At 40.0% G+C, this 17,021-nt stretch overlaps 1 protein-coding gene across 2 annotated transcripts; it reads right to left on the reverse strand.

Annotated features, from left to right (window-relative positions):
• Window positions 1-4,641: 4,641 nt before the first annotated feature.
• On the reverse strand, window positions 4,642-16,992 carry gsr (glutathione reductase). 2 transcript variants are annotated; one of them, XM_061834540.1, is made up of 13 exons: window positions 16,688-16,992; window positions 16,201-16,378; window positions 13,061-13,087; window positions 12,865-12,953; window positions 11,702-11,771; window positions 11,464-11,611; window positions 10,489-10,543; window positions 10,304-10,403; window positions 9,020-9,274; window positions 7,094-7,205; window positions 5,955-6,086; window positions 5,751-5,884; window positions 4,642-4,809 (listed from the first exon to the last, which is right to left on the reverse strand). In XM_061834540.1, exons 1-13 carry the CDS (start codon window positions 16,747-16,749, stop codon window positions 4,660-4,662), a joined length of 1,512 nt encoding a protein of 503 aa, XP_061690524.1. In that variant the 5' UTR covers window positions 16,750-16,992; the 3' UTR covers window positions 4,642-4,659. The 2 variants fall into 2 exon arrangements, with proteins under 2 accessions (XP_061690524.1, XP_061690525.1); XM_061834541.1 differs by lacking the exon at window positions 16,688-16,992 and having other exon boundaries at window positions 16,209-16,332.
• Between the last annotated feature and the right edge of the window lie 29 nt (window positions 16,993-17,021).

Genomic DNA, 17,021 nt, shown 5'->3' on the forward strand with positions numbered 1-17,021 from the left:
TGGTGGGCTGAATTCGAGTAAACAAACCGTAACTAAGCAGGAATCATTTCAGAAAGGCGTGTGGATATTGCGCAATCCCAGAATATCCACGGAGGGGTCAATCCGCGTCACTGACCAATCAGAGGCCAGAGATCTGCATAAACCAAAGCCCGTTTTTGCTCCCGCCATTTTCTCTGACAACGATGCATGGTCCAGTATAGGGTTAGTTAGCGTTTTATCGCGTATTTGGGTTATTTAACAAAAAAAATATGGTTAAGAGGTGTAGTCACGGACTTTGTAATAGTGACGACAGGTATCCTGAAAGGCTAGTTGGTGGAGTTCGATTCGTACCCTTTCCAAAACCGAAGACCCAGTACGAAAAATGCCTTCGATGGATCAAACTTTGTGGACGACCGCATCATCAACTAAATCCATCTAATATCAACCATAACACATATGTTTGCACGAAGGTATGCCCTATATTTGATTTTCAATAGATGTCTCGTATAAATGAATTTGAAGTGCTTCGCTAGCATAACACTGCTGCGTGTGAACGATTGACACACTTATTCTTTGTTGAGCGATATTTAGCGATGATCGGACTGCACAAACGTATTGATTTCTTGCTGGCTCGTGGCCGAAGCTTAATCAGACTGTGTTTGCACGAAGATATGCCCTAAATTTGATTTTTAATCCACGTCTCGTATAAATGAATGAGACGTTCTTCGCTAGGATAACACCGCTACGTGTGAACGATTGACACACTTATTCTTTGTTGAGCGATATTTAGCGATGATCGGACTGCACAAACGTTATCGATTTCTTGCTGGCTCGCGGCCAAAGCTTAATCAGACTGTGTTTGCACGAAGATATGCCATAAAATTGATTTTTAATACACGTCTCGTATAAATGAATGAGACGTTCTCTGCTAGCATAACATTGCTACGTGTTGTTGGATATTTTATTTCTAAATCATCATAAACTTAAATTAGTAATCTGACTCCAATTTGTGACCTTACCCAACTGCCACTCATCCAACAATACGCGCGCTCGTTCCGCAATAGAAAGGTATCAGGAAGGCGGCATTTTCACACACGAGTGGATTTATTCCTTCGACACACACCTGGGTCTCGGGTCCCTCTCATTACAACCCTGTACGTCTCTGTTCCCTCAGCCGACGTACTCTACATCCGAGTTTCCCCAGAACAATTTTAAAGTACAATCTACTGATTCACTACTGGTTCTGAGTCTCCTGCAGGTATCCTTGGCGCTCTCTCATTGGTCTCCTTTGGTCCGCCGGATGTTGGCCCGACTCCTCCCCTGCAGAATCGCGTGCTGGCTCCTCCTGGTGGTGGTTTCCTGACAGTAGTTTTTCCACCAACTGCCTCCGACTCCTCCCGTGTCCGCATCCTCCTTGCATTTAGCACCGTCTGTTCTAAAACATTCCATTCTTGCACCACATACCCGGTTTCGTTTCACCTGTCACACACTCAGAACTTTACAGTCTCACACTTTCATACACAGGATGCAGCAACATCTAATGAACTACTTTAAGCTCAAAGTCTTATATTCCTTTACTGTGAATGATTGAATGAAATCAGAAGCATGGCGTCTCTCTCAGTTAAGAATGTATTGTATTTAGAATCTATAATATATCGTTGATTTGAATGAAATCAGAAGCATTGAGTCTGTCTCAGTTAAGAATGTATTGTATTGTATTTGCCATTTTTACTGTTTGTCTTACGTCACTTCAGGAGGCGTGGTTAAGTGCCCTTTACGGAGGGGTCAATTGCCAGCTGTGATTAAGAACCAGTGCGAGAAAACGGAACAGTTATCAACCAAACGACGACAACCATGGCTGCCTTGTATCAGCAGAGCCTATCGAGCAGCCAAGTCATTCCCTTATACGTCAGAGTTTGCTCCAAACATTTTATTCTTGGTAAGTATTGGATACCTTTTCAAATTTCCCACCTAGTTAGCAATAATTAAGTTCTGCGAAGGAGAAGTATTCTTTAGGGCCAAGGGCCTACATAATACTTGTGTGTGAATGCAATGCATGTCTCCAAAATCTGTATTTTCTCTTTTATTATAATAAGTTTGCAAAAAAGTTACCGCACCGCTAGCAGTTTCGTGAGTTGAGTTAAAAGTGTACCCATGGAAGTGAAGAAAGAGGTGTGGGCTCCACTTGGGACTCGTCCCAGTCGAACCTCTCTCTCCCTCTCAGTAACAAAAACGAAAATAAAAATCTACACCTCTTTTGTTGGTATAATCAACATAATTTAACACAACGCTGACTGTAATCACGCAGTACATACTTAAATTGCATTGTGCGCTACACCAACCTTAGCAGTGTGGAGACACAGGTTGCTTACAATGGATACCGTCACATCACAAACCCAGCCATTGATGGATTGGTTGTAGGCCTCCAGACCTTTGTCATTCTTTAGTTGGTCCACGGTATAAGCGCTTGTCGAGAAGAGGAGATAGTTGACCATGTCTGGAGAGGTTACTGACGTTCACAGTTCAAAATTCTTGCTCCATTAGTGTTTCTCTAAGACATATTGTTCGATATTGTCGATTAAAGCACACTTCTCATCATAACGGTTTCTTGAAACAACATCTAATGAGCCCCGATGACTTTCCAAAGTCTTTTTAGCCATCATGCGTCACTTTTATGAGTCATACGAACATTTGTGTAACTCCAGTCTGTATGCAAAAGCGATAGAGTGAATGGCGCGTCAGTAGCGTGAACCCATTCAACATGGACGCGCGCCCCGGATGTAGTCACGCGGTCAAAAACAGTCTCTACAGTAGGCTTGTATCATGTATACATTACTGTTTTGGTGCAACCCTCTTATAGATACTCAGCACCTGAAATAGACATTTAAAACTTTGCTTCCCTAAATTAAAGCAAATTGCATTTGAATTCAATTTTTTTTTCTTTTTTACTGTTACTCTAATTGAAGGGTCATGGTTGCTCATCAATGCAAATTCTCATTAATTGTGTTGGTCTCATTATTATATTTGAGTTGGCATACATTTAAAAATATATACTTATTTATTTTTTGACAGCTCATTTCTTTATATACGCTCCAAAAAGAGGGCTGTTTGGCTTTTGGGTAATATTTCAGAATGAACCTGAAACGCATCAACAACATTTAAACCCCCTTTTTTTATTGCCAAAAACAATTATCAATTTTCATTTGTTGAAATTGAGCACTTTCAATTGTTCCAAAGTAGGTACTTTCCCCCAGGAAGGACCTCAACCAGTTCAGGGGTTTTCCATTAATAACTAACTTTCATCTCAAAGTGTAATGGTACAGGATTTTTTCAAAGGGAAGGGGCCATTGAGCTTCAAGTGTCATTAGGAGGTTGTAACCAAAAGAGTCCCTGAAATGTATTGGTCAACTTATTGTTAGAAAACAGCAGATAGCGCAAAAAGTATAAAAGCCTTGAACAATTGGACATTGAAAAGTTTATTCAAATTTAATTTGTACATTTTTTTAAATATAGTCCATTTTGAGTCATCCTGAAATTTCCCTTGCAAGCCATCTTGCATATATTGGTAATTTTAAATTGCAACCGAACAGATAAAAAAAATATTTTGCAAATTTGACACCCTGAAAACTCTTGTTAATAAGCCAGAGAATGAATGAAAATACATGTGGAACCAGGCGTCAACATGGTCAAGAAGTGAGACATTGTTTCATCTTTTAGACATTGCAGGAATGTTGCTAAATGCTCTCCAAATCCTACTTCCCTGGAACTTTGAGCTTTCAGAGGTGTGCATCCTCTTAAGCAGGGAGACACTCACATAGGGTGAGGAGAGACATTTTGGGGCAGCAACCCCTTTGTCTCTGTTGAAATTCAGTGGCCGTCAATCAACAGCATAGAGTAGTCACCTCCAACATGTTGCGAGGAAAAAGTCACTCATCCATGCAGGCAAGGGGGCCAAGGTAAACACACCCTTTGATCTATGACATTTTCTAACAATTATTTGGTTGGAGAATTGCAAGGATCAACTGGAAGCTGTGCAGACACAGGGAGAAGATGCAAATTCCACACAGGCAAAGCGAGGTTTTGAAACCTGGTCCTCAGAACTGTGAGGCCAACGCTCTAACCAGTTGCACCACCAAGGAGCCTTCTAATTTCTTCATACTACATATTTACAATACTATCAACTCCTAGAAACTTAAAACACAATGGACCAGAGAGTGAACCACAACACTGTACTTTGAGTTAAAAACCGAATAAAAAAACAAGATAATCCCAAAAAGACAAACAGAATGCACGTTTATTGATTCTTTATAACAGTAAAGTAAATGTGTTATGACTTGTAATGGTACTCGCAAGTACCATTCTTCAGCAAGTAGCAGTGTTCTTGACATATGAGACATAGGAACAAACATGATACAATTAGATCGAGGTCTTTGGACTTGCCATGCAATCACTTCATCCATTATTTAAAAGCACAATCTATTCCAATAATCACTCAGTCGTCAAGACCCATAGTACTATGTTCGAAAACTACAACTCGGTCCTGATGCAGTTTGGTCAGAGGCAGAAAAAGGAAAAGCTGTGCACAACAAAGGTCACTTAAGTGAGTGAAAATGAGTGTCATCTTATCAAGCAACCCAACTGGACTTAATTGTGCTATGCAAGTGTACTTGTCGTTTCCCGCTAACGCATGGTGACAAGCTCCTCAGCGGAGGTGGGGTGAATGGCGACTGTCTTATCAAAGTCTGCTTTGGTAGCACCAAGCTTGACGGCCACGGCAAAGCCCTGCAGCATCTCATCGCAGCCCAGACCCTGCATGTGCAAACCCACCACCTTTGGAAACCAAATAATAGCATGTTTCAATGAAAACCTACACCAATATCCTAATTACATTCCAAAACCTTCTGCAGTTCTACCATAACAAAGATGGTAAATCCCAGTTTTGATTAACACAAAGAAATTCCATCTACTTTAAACGATATAATTATTTAGCTGTCGCTTTGCATGTACCAACCGCGTTTTTTAATTTGTCCCTCTCTTAAAATCACAACAAAGCCAAGTTCAGCTTTGTTATACAATACAAACCAAAATTTGTCATTGCAAAAAAAAAGTATCTCAAAGATACAAATAAAAAAAAAAAAAAAAAAAATCTAAAAATAGGATGTGTACAGAAACAACGTAGTGTGGTTGTGGATACAATCCAAAATACAAGAGCCAGACAGGCAGAATGGTTGTTTTAATAAAAAATAAAGCCTCATCAAAAATTAAATCCTCTTTATCAAAGTGAGTCAAAAATGAATTATTTCTTTTGAAAAATATATTTTTTTTAATTATTGGAATTTAACAAGTGAGTGTACTTGCAGTCACAAATTATACAAATCTGTACATAAATTATGCTTCCTTTTGGCTGCAACACCCCTTCAAATTTGTGATTTATTTTTTTTTAAACCTTGCCTCAGTGATTCACTGAAAAACTTTTTGTTGTTTCTGTACAAAGGCTAAAGCCCTGTCTAATATTAAAGTACTGCCTTGGTGCGGTCTATTGGCATCTTGGTGCCTATGTTGTAGTGAAGGATTAAATGATTGCCCATTTTAAGAGAAAATTTGTGCTTTCCCACCATTTCGTGGCATCTATGGACATTTGTAAACCTTTTCATGAGGGCATCAATTATTAGCATATTTCCACTATTTGCAATCGGTCCCAATCGCCTTCCAATAAGTCTGTTAAAGTAGAGTTTAAATTTTCCACACTTTCCAAACCAGACAACTCCTACCTTCTCCTCTTTACCCACGCACACCATCTTCATGATGCACAGACTCTTGCGGCTAGTCATGGCATGATAGAGTGGTGTGAAGGAGGTCTTGTAGATCTTCACATTTTCCTGGCCCCTGCTTATTATAGCCTCCTCTGGAGTGAGCCAACAGTCTTGAGTGAGTTAACAGAGGATGCGGCTCTTGGGAGGGTGCTTCCAACTCACCTTCTGTGAGGCCCACTGTGCCAATGGGCGGATGGCTGAACACCACCGTGGGGATGTTGGAGTAGTCCAACTTGGAGTCCTTCTTGCCCTCAAACAGTCTGTGTGCCAGCTTCCTGCCGGCAGCGATGGCAACTGAGAAGAAACAAACTCTACAGTTGATTTGACCTTTTCCTGTTCCGTAGTAGAGGTAACCATTATCGAACATGGGGATAAATGTGACGCAGAGAGTCGTGAAATTGATGTCACCCATAACATTCCTAAAAATTCAAGACTGTAAACTCGTGTGCTGCTGTTCATTTGTTGAATCATTGAGTAAAAAGTGTTTTTTGTTTCTATTCTATTCTACTGTGTCATTTGGGTGGCATGGTGGATCAGGAAGAAAGCTTTGGCCTCACAGTTCTGAGGTCCCGGGTTCAATCCCGGACCCGGCTGTGTGGAGTTCGCATATTCTCCCCGTGCCTGCGTGGGTTTTCTCGGGGCACTCCGGTTTCCTCCCACATCCCAAAAACATGCAACATTAATTGGACATGCTAAATTGCGCCTAGGTGAGATTGTGAGTGCGGCTATTTGTCTCAATGTGCCCTGTGATTGGCTGGCAACCAGTTCAGGGTGTACCCCACCTCCTGCCTGTTGACAGCTGGGGTAGGCTCCAGCACTCCCCGCGACCCTTGTGAGGATAAGCGGCAAATAAAATGTATGTAATTTGCCTTATTTGCTTATTACATTATGATAATACAATGTTGGGTTTTCTGTCTTTGTTAGTACCAGGCACTATTTTTTTTAAACATTTTCAGTAAAGATGCATAAAAACTGGCAGTTAAAAAAAAAAAAAAAAAGCTTAAATATGATACAAAAACAAAATTGTGATAATGATTAAGATTGGACATAAGGCTGGGTGATATGGCTGAAAGACATTCACAAGATAAATATTTCACATTAGTTGATATCAGTAAGTATTGATTGTTTTTTTTTTAACCTATTTAAAAGAAGGACCGTGAGAAAAAAAAAGAGGCTGAATTTAGAAGTAAATTCCAGATATGTTGGCAAACACTACTCTTGCGGTATCTAACAGAGTTCCAGGTAAGCAGTGTCACTCCACTTCTTCGCAAATGTCTTTACATGCATTGGTCATATCTTACCAGGTGTTAGAAGAGCTCTGCCGCAAACGTCTCCAACAGCGTAGATTCCTGGTCGAGTGGTGTTTTGGTACTCATCGACAATGATGTGGCCTTGTTTATCTGTGTCTATACCCTGACAACAAACAAAAGGACGGACACACATGCCAAACTGTTTTAAAAGAAGTAGGCAATAAGCAGATTGTCGAAGATACACCTGTGTAATCTAATGAGATCTGAATTAATACTAAGTTCTTTTGGGTTGAAGGTATTCATTTCAAATTATGATTGTACTGTATTTGTATTTTCATCTGATTTAGTCAAGATTTTTCTTTGTGTCCTGCGTTCATAGTAAACACGTCTGTACTATACTTCCTGTTCATGGACAAACACAATCACTACTACTGTTAATAAACCACAAATAGAAATGTGTTCTGACTAAACATGCACTCAGATGCCCCTTTAATCCGCTATTACACTGGATTTTCTTGTTGAGCTAGTGCAAGATATTCCCATTCACAGCGTATAAACATTACAACATACCACAAATGAAAATTCCCTGAAAATTTATGTTTAAAAGCTGTGAGATCCTGTCACAGAATCAAAGAATAAAGAAATTGAATTGAGCACTACAATCTATTTGAATAAATAAATTTTAAATCATCTCGCTGGCCAGATACCTAACAAATACAGGTAAAAAGTTTAAAAATGGGGCGGTGTCAGCATCACCCCCCTAAAGTTGTACAATTGCACACACATTTATAAACTTTTTTTTTTTTTTTTTTTACACATGTATGACAGCTGAAATGTTCCAGTATTACTCCAAATATTGCCTGGATTGTCCGTTATATTTTTAGGTTTGTTATATTTTCCATTAGTTCCAATAGATTAAAAAACAAGGCCGATCAGTTTCACTGAATAACGGCACTTAACTGCGTTGACAAAGAACACTTCCCCTCATTTAACAACTGTCAGTTACTCATTTGAATAACAAACCATTTCAAATGGGATGGATGACAATTGTTCAACTGGAATGAAGGTGTGACAAAAACAAATGGCAAATATTATAAACCACAATTCCAATGAAGTTGCAAAGTTGTGTAGAATGTAAATTATGATGCTGAATATGATGATTTGCAAAGAATTCTCACCCAATATTCAATTGAATACACTACAAGGTATTTCATGTTCAAACTGATGACCAAGATTGTGGGTTTTTTTTTTCTGTGTGTACAAATATTACAAAATATTAAAAAAAAAAAAATAAACAGAGACAAGGTAAACAAGGAAAGGTAAACAAAAGAGAGGGAAAGTTGAATGCTCAATAAACAACTGTGTTTAGGAATGTTTCTCAATGGGCAAACGCAACAAAATGTAGGGACTTCACTCCCTACGGTCCGTAATATCAAAAGCTTTAGACAATTTGGAGAAATATCAGGATGTATGCGCTAAGACCAAAAAAAAAAAAAAAAAAAAAAAAAAAAAAAATATATATATATATATATATATATATATATATATACACACATACATACCCATGACCTTTGATCCTCCGTCAGCTCTGCATTAAAATTTGTCATCATTACGTAAATACTATTGCCACATGGATTCAAGAACACTTCAGAAAATCGTTGTCTGTTAACGCAGTTCATCATTACATCTACAAATGTAAGTAAAAACTCTACCGTGCAAAGTGAAAGCCATACAGAACAAAGAACACCCAGAGCCATGGTTGGCGAAAGATAGAACCCCACCACCACCACCCCCCACAAAGTTCATCGGTTTGAACATTAAATATATTCTCAAATATAGATAATAATAATAGAAATTTCATTGAATGTTAATTGAAAAGGATTTGTAAATCATTCCATTCAGTTTTTTTTTTAATGTACATTTTAAATGATGTCCCAACTTCATTGCAATTGGGCTTTATATTTAAAAAGCACATACCATCTCGCCGATATTTAGTCCAGAGATGTTGGGCTTCCTGCCAATGGCCCACAGAAGACAGTCTACCTCCGAAATAGTCCCGCTCGTTTCCTCGCCATTTCTCTTTTCAGGGTCTTTGGTCACGAATGTCACTTCCAGCCCTGTGTCAGTTTTGCGCACTGAAGTCACTTGGGAATTCTTCCGCAAGTCCACACCAGAATTCTGGAGCTCTTTGGTGCAGTTTGTGCTTATGAAGCTGTCAAAGGTCCTCAAAACCTAAAGAGTAAATAACGTTATCGTCAAGTGATGCCTTAACGTACAAGTTTGTTTTTTGTAACCATGCTCATAACTGAAAATAGGCATGTCAACTTATCTTTCGCCGCATATCAACTTCCATATTTGTTCAAATTTGTACCAAAAATGTAAATTCATAAATGATAACATTGAGGTATTGCAAGCATTTTTGTGTTACCAACAATAGTTGAAAAACTCATTATTCTTGATTTCCGATTCCAAAAATACAGTAGTTTAGGAATTCCAGGTGGAAATATGATGAGACAGTTCAAGATTTTTATGGTTTCAAACTCATAACGGCACTCTGAGGGAAAACCGGAACTCCAATGTGGCCCGCAACAAAAATTACTTTGACACCCCTAATGTAATACAATTTAGCCCCACAAAAACCACCAACATTTTTTATAATGTATTTCTATGTTGAAAAATAACTTTTTAGTATTGTACTTCATAAAAACATAGTGCAATAAAATAACTAAATAGAATAGAAATCATTGCACATTAACATGCTGCTTCTGGTGTGCCCAGATTGTCCAACAGGGGAGACTTTTACAACAAAGTTACGACACCTGTTGCTACATTATTTATGTTAAAATAGCGGTTGCTTAAAGGATTGTATCACAACAGTGATGCTAGTTTCGTTAGTCCCTTGATAGTGCATTTTGCATCGTTTTGTTAATATTGAGTTGGCTGACTTTCCTTAGTTAGTTTGGTCTTTGGTTTTGTGTGTAAAACTCATCTTGGAATGGCAATAAATAGCTTGAAGCAATGAACCTCATTCTTCAAGACACATTCAACGATCAGCTAGTTGTGAAGTTGGCTGCCACCATTTAGAACTTGTAACTAACATTTTTGCTCACAACTCAAGACAAAAAATGGCTGGTTGGCTATTTCTTTCTGAAAAATGTAAGTCGGGACACTTGTAAGTTAAGGCGCTGTACCATAATTGGTACTTACTAGGTATGCCTGAACAATTTAAATGTCCTGATATTTTTTCACTCATCTTCTTACCTCACCCTGTCGTATAATGAGAGAGGTTTTACAGCCCAGGTTGATTAAGATACCCGCCATCTCCACAGCAATATAACCAGCACCCACGACGACGCTACGCCTGTTGATAGAGCAAAATAGCTTTTTTGTCCATGTACATTTTTAGCAAGACAATAAAAAAAAAAAACACGGACTTAAATGCTTACTTTGGAAGGCTTTCAAGTTCAAAAAAGCCATCGCTCGTGATGCCCAGACTTGCTCCTGCATTGATCAAATAAATGATATTAACAGGGATGAGAATGACCAATTTGGAAAAACACTGAAAATGTCTGTCGATGGGGGGTGGCGCGGATGGGGAGGGGGGGGGGGTGTTTGAGTTTCCTCCTGGATATTTTTTGCTCCTATCGGAACACAGAGTGCACAGCACTTTGCCGGGAATGTCCACTTTTTGTATGTGTTCGGTTAGACATGTTGATACCGTTTTCGGTCCTATCTTCACGGTTACACTTTATTCAAGCCATGCCCGTCTGAAACAGTTTTTGATTCCAGCATCCTTGTCAATTGCCCTCGCTTGATCTTCATAATTTTTTTCTAACACTTTCGCCATCGTAAAACTTTGAACACACCGTCGCTCAGTTCGCGCTATCTAAGTCCCAAGCGCCATTACTTGGATAACTAACAAGTTACACCGCGATTTCTGAGAACAGAGAACACGTGTACATGGCAATGGTGAAACTCGATTAACCACAAACACGATTGGATCGTTATACTGTATAACTCTGTTGTCCAATCGAGTAATCTGCCGCAAACAGGTTTTAATGTTTATGTCGCAAAATGCAAATATTTACACTACCGAGCAAGTTAGAACGGCATATGATAGTCGTGCTAGCACTAAGCTGAACTTGCAGCTTGAAGCCCACTACCGAGAGGCAGGCGCACGATACCCAAGCCCTAGCCACCGAAATTTTCTCAACAGATTTGCGCTTATCTCGAGAATGGTCATTTTGGTCTGAAAAAGTCAGAACTCTGCCAATCGGCAGAAAATTATCCTCCCTGTATTAACAATTGACCTTAATTGTGCTACTGTTATCATAATGAGGAGCATAAAACAGGTCAGTCACGAGCTACACACCAAGCTGATTACCAATTAAAAACCACGTAAGTATCTTACAAAGCCCAACCTGGAACCTCAGCATCAGAGAGCACTGAAGGCTGCCCCCCAGTGGCGATGAGGATATGGGGGGCAGTATACTTCTTGCCGTTGACCTCTAAGGTTGGCTCAGGATCGCTGGTGAACCTGGCATGACCTTCAATGGTTTGGATTTTAGCCTATCCAGGAAAAAAAAAATATGTACATGTATTTTGCAGAGTTTTAAATTTCTTGATGATGGGAAAAATGTCTAACAGATTTGTCCTTACCTTGTCAAGATTGTTGCGATAAATTTGATTCAGCTGACTGATATAAGCATCCCTTTTTCTTTTTAGTATTCTAAAAATACAATATTACAATAAATGAACATTTTTGAAGCATTTTCATCCACAATTTCAAAACAAAATTCAGGTTAAACGATACAGTGGGACCTCTGAAAATATCCCCAAGCTTATACAAGTCAGAACTTTTTCTGCAAGCAACTCTTTGGAAGTCAGACAAGTTTGGGCACCTGACCCTCGAACACAGTACGTGTATCTAGGGAACCATCAAAGTATGTGTCACGGTCGATAGTTCAAAGTGTGTTACAATGAGAAACACCACTGAAGGAAAAAATAAAACCTGCTGATGGTGCCAGCGTACCTAACAGTGCATTTATTAGCTGTATATTTCATTTTATTTTCTGTACCGCATATCCTCACTAGGGTGGCTGGTGTGCTGAACCCTATCGCAGCAATCTTTGGGGAAGAGTCAGGGTATACCCTGAACTGGTCACAAGTCAATTGCAGGACACATATAAACAACCATTGACACTCCGATTCACACCTACAGTGTGCACAGCGGAGCAGCTGTAAAGCGTCGGCCTCACAGTTCTGAAGTCCAGGGTTCAATCCCGGCCCCACCTGTGTGGAGTTTGTATGTTCTCCCCATGTCTGCGTGGGTTTTCTCCGGGCTCTCCAGTTTCCTCCCACATCTCCAAAACACGCATTAAGTGGACACTCTCAATTGGCCCTATGTGTGATTGTGAGTGCGACTGTCGTCTGTCTCCCTGTGTCTTGCGATTGGCTGGCAACCAGTTCAGGGTGTACCCTGCCTCGTGCCTGTTGACAGCTGGGATAGGCTCCAGCACTCCCGCAACCCTTGTGAGGATAAGTGGCAAAAAAAAAAAAAAAAAAAAAAGGATGGATGGATACATCTCTCCATTGATAAGAAGGAAATTAGCTCAATCCAGCCTCTATAATATTTTTTCTGTGATGGTTTTTTTACATTGTTTTGAACACACCTCCCTGAAGCCCGACACTTCATTTCTACACTTTGACTTTGCTGAATGAGCCAACAAGTGCAGATATGCACTTAGCTATGACTTTGCATTTCCTCCACTCATGGCCATAGCAGGTTCCCCCCACAAAACGATGACACACAAATCACTTACTCCCAACTGAAATTAACTTTTTTTACGTCAAAGCCGTAATCAGCGTGGTCATGAAGAAACTCTGCATGGACTGCCGCATTCCACATGACCTGGGTAGAAGGAGGAAGGAGCATTCAGTTTCAGACAAGTTTCACTTGTTATAATTTTTTTTAGTAGAGATGATGGTGGTGTTTCGACATATAAAGCAAAAGTTTACCTTCTTTGGGACGCAGCCAACATTGACCTGTAAAAAATAGTTAAAAACATTCTTGATTAAGTTAACAATAGCTAACGTACAGTAAGGCAGTACGGTGGCGCAGCTAGTTAGTGTTGGCCTCATAGTTCTGGGGGGCGGGGTTCGTATTCCTGCCCTGCCTGTGTGGAGTTTGCATGTTCTCTCCATCCCTGTGTGGGTTTTCTCCGGGTACTAAAGTTTCCTCCCACATCCCAAAAAGCATGCAATAATTGGGCACTCTAAATCGCCCTTAGGTGTGACTGTTATTTGTCTCTATATGCCCTGCGTTTGGCTGGCATCGACTTCAGGGTGTCCCCAGCCTCCAGCATGATGATAGCTGGGATAGGCTTCAGCACTCTTGCGACCCTTGTGAAAATAAACAGCTCTGAAATGGATGGATAGTTAACATAACGTAAAAAGTATTAAAGAAAAAAATTCAAAATAATTTCCAGCAGATTTATTAGACCATCAACCGATGTAAGGTTTACATTCAGATCTCCTATAATAAGAGCATTGGTAATCATTACAATTACAAGCCAGGGTGCAACGAGTGTTCAAATTTTTTAGTACAAAAAAAAAAAAAAAAAATTAGCATAGAATTTTATCTGCCAAAGGGATAGGCTTATTTAACTCAATTACTGCCACCCCTCCCACTTTGATATTATTGGTTAATAGAGTAGGTGCCTGTCAATGGCAGGAATGAGTGAATTGTGAAGAGCAGCAAAAGCAACATGCTTATGTAATCAACGCTAAGGAAGCAGGTGGAACCAAAGACTTTTCAAATTATTCAACTCAAGGAACAGGAAGATGGCGCGACGGCCAGAAATGCACTATTATAGTTGGAAAACCTCCGTTGAAGAATAATGTATAATAATAATATGAGGGAAAAATAAAAAACACGAAGTGTGGGATCATTTCAGACTGAGCAGAAAGAGGAAAAATGGTGACTCATTACACACCCTCGTATTTTACGTCAGCACATCTTTCAAGAATCTCAAATTGCCACATCTCTGCCAAAGACAGAATTCAACGGAAGATCCAAAACAACCTAAAATTCATTTTCCGTACTGTGTATCCTCACAAGGGTTGCTTACAGTGTTTAATGACACTAACATGCATGTTTTTTTAGTGTGGGAGAAACCCAGAGATTGCAAGAAAATCCATGCAAGCATAAGGAGAACATGCAAACGCCCCACAGGAAGACCTCAGCCAAAATTCAAACTCAGGACACCTCTAATGTGACCCGGACTAGCTAATCCCTCCTCAACGCTACTGCCAGTTTCGAAAAATACAATAAAAACAATATTTAGAAAAATAGCTCACAAAAACAGAAAAAAAATAATATTCTAAACTCAAATTAAGAATGATTTCCTTTTTTGTACAAATCTGGGAAATGTATCTGACTAAATGCTTTGGGTTGAATGCAATCAGTTTGTAGTAAAAAAGTTAAAACAGAGATTTTCTCGATGCAATTTCCCTTGTTTCAATGGGCTACATTCTCCCTTGTGTTTAAGTCAGAAAAGGCACACAACAGCACTTTTCCCTCTGTGCCCATTCTCCCGTCCACCTACAGATGGTACGGAAAATATTCAAACCCCCTTCAAGTTTTTACTCTTTGCTATATTGCGGCCATTTGATTTGATTATAGTTTACACATTTTTATTTTAGCTATTCCTAGTATTAAAAGGAGAAAAATGAATTGTTGACATGTTTGAAGAGTTATTAAAAAGAAAAACCTGAAGTATCACATAGACATAAATACTAACCTTCGCTGTGATAGTCAATATTTAATTGGATTGCTCTTCATTTTTTCTGATCATCCTTGATGTGGTTCTACACCTTCATTGGAGTCCAGCTGTTTGATTATACTGATTGGACTTAATTCAGCAAAGCCTCCAGCCGATATAAAACCTTTCAGCTCACGGTGTATATCACAGCATGTGAGAAACACGAGGAACTGCCTGAAGAGTTCAGAGACAGCATTGCAACAAGGCAGAGGCCGATCTGGCCAAGATTACAAAAACATTCTGATGCACTTCAGGTTTCTAAGAGAACAGAGGCATCCATAATCCTTAAAGGAACACTTTGTCGAAAGTAATAGGAATGGGAGCACACATTAAAAGTTAGTAGATGAGGGTTCAGTCTTGCTTTTAATGCCAGAGTTATCCACAGATTTCACCAAGACACATCTATAAATTGTAAAAGTATTATCAAAATTCCTCTTTCGCTCAAACATTCCAATGAGCCCGGATGGAAAACTGACAGTCAATCAGCGTTTGCCACGCCTGCAGTGCTTCCTGTTCTGACCCCCCCATTGCTTGTTTCACCGAACAGAGAACGTCAACTATTGAACAAACAAAACAAAAATAGCATAATGTACAATGTGCTTTTGAGCCAGAATACACACAGGGGGAACATGACGTGTTGGAGAGGGGGCGTGGCGCTGATGACAAATAATAATATGGACCACGGAGATTTGTTTGATGCTTTTCTGAGGAGTTGATTTAAATGTAGAGAATATACAGCAGGGGTGGGTGTTATTTTCATGTTTTTTTTTCAATTAATGTCCAAAATATATGTAATAATAATAATACTTTACAATGGCGTTCTTATCGTATGTATGAATTTTGGGGAGAATCGTTCTTAAATAGATGTTTGGGATGACCAGAACCCTTCCTTGTTTCACAATTCACCGAGCCAAGACTTAGTGGACATTAGCTACCCCCGCCACACACACTAAAATCTTGGTCCGTAAATATTGAACACGTTTAAATTTAAGATTGTTGGCCCCAACCCACTTTATCAAGGAAAATTCAATCTTCATATACCTCAAACCAGTGCACAATCTTAGAGAATAATGTTAGGATGCATAATATAGTTTTGCTTGGTCAGAATGGGGTAAAACAAACACACACACAAAAAAAAAGTCAAATGTATGATGTTAACAAAAAGACTACAGTAGTTTTGTGCGCCAACCAAACTCTAATTATATGCATAATTAAATGTTGTATCATTGAGATACTTTGTTTCAGGGTCTACCAGGAAGGCTTCCGGAGGCTTCGACTCCACGCTGTTAGTGGGTGTCACGCGTGGAGTGTCCGGTGATTGCAATTGTTACTCACGCAGGTACCTCCAAGTTTGTGACTCTCGATCACGGCGGCTTTTGCGCCCAGCTCCGCTGCCCTTCGAGCCCCAGCCAGACCTCCCGAACCGCCGCCCACCGCCAGGAAGTCGAACCGGGTCACCTCGTTTGTCGCTGCTGCCATTGCTCGACGGAAAACACCAAAAGAGGAGAAGTGCCTGGCGACGAATGAAGAGAAGAAAAGCGGGGGGGGGGGGGGGTTGTGAGCCAGTTAAACGGGTTGTTATCGCCATAACCAGGAAGCTGACAAGCGGGGGAGAGGAGGGGGGTCAAGCGAAAGCGAGCGGTTGCTGTGTCATTGTGAATGGCAACAATGGTGTGGAAATCCTAGAAAACGTCCCTACAATGGTCACGGTGGCGCTCACTTCACAACAAATGGTCAAAACAAGAGTGACAAAACTTGAAACGTTCATGCCTGACTGCGACTTTATGACTATTTTTAGAAAAATTAACATCTAAAATATTACCTTAAGGGCTGTAAGAAACTGGACACACTTTGGAGTAACGTGCTTGCCTTGACAAAAGGCATATTTCCATTATTTAGGCGCCATGTTACGTCTAGAGCTGGCTAGTTCCTGACGTCTAATGAATAAAAATCGCAGGCCTTTCCAGTCAAGTTGTTGTCTCCGATCGAGGAACGATTTCAACCAATCAGGTCGTTTACGTTACTTTTTCAAACTTTGTCGAAATCCAGCGCAAATCAGATGACATTGTACGCAGGAGTTACGTAAACGTTCGCATAGAATAGCACCGAAGATGCGCTTCGTCAACGCTGTCATGTAGGTGCGATAGCTCATCCGG

The sequence above is a fragment of the Syngnathoides biaculeatus genome, chromosome 11 (genome assembly GCF_019802595.1).
Source record: "Syngnathoides biaculeatus isolate LvHL_M chromosome 11, ASM1980259v1, whole genome shotgun sequence".
NCBI classification, from domain to species: domain Eukaryota; kingdom Metazoa; phylum Chordata; class Actinopteri; order Syngnathiformes; family Syngnathidae; genus Syngnathoides; species Syngnathoides biaculeatus.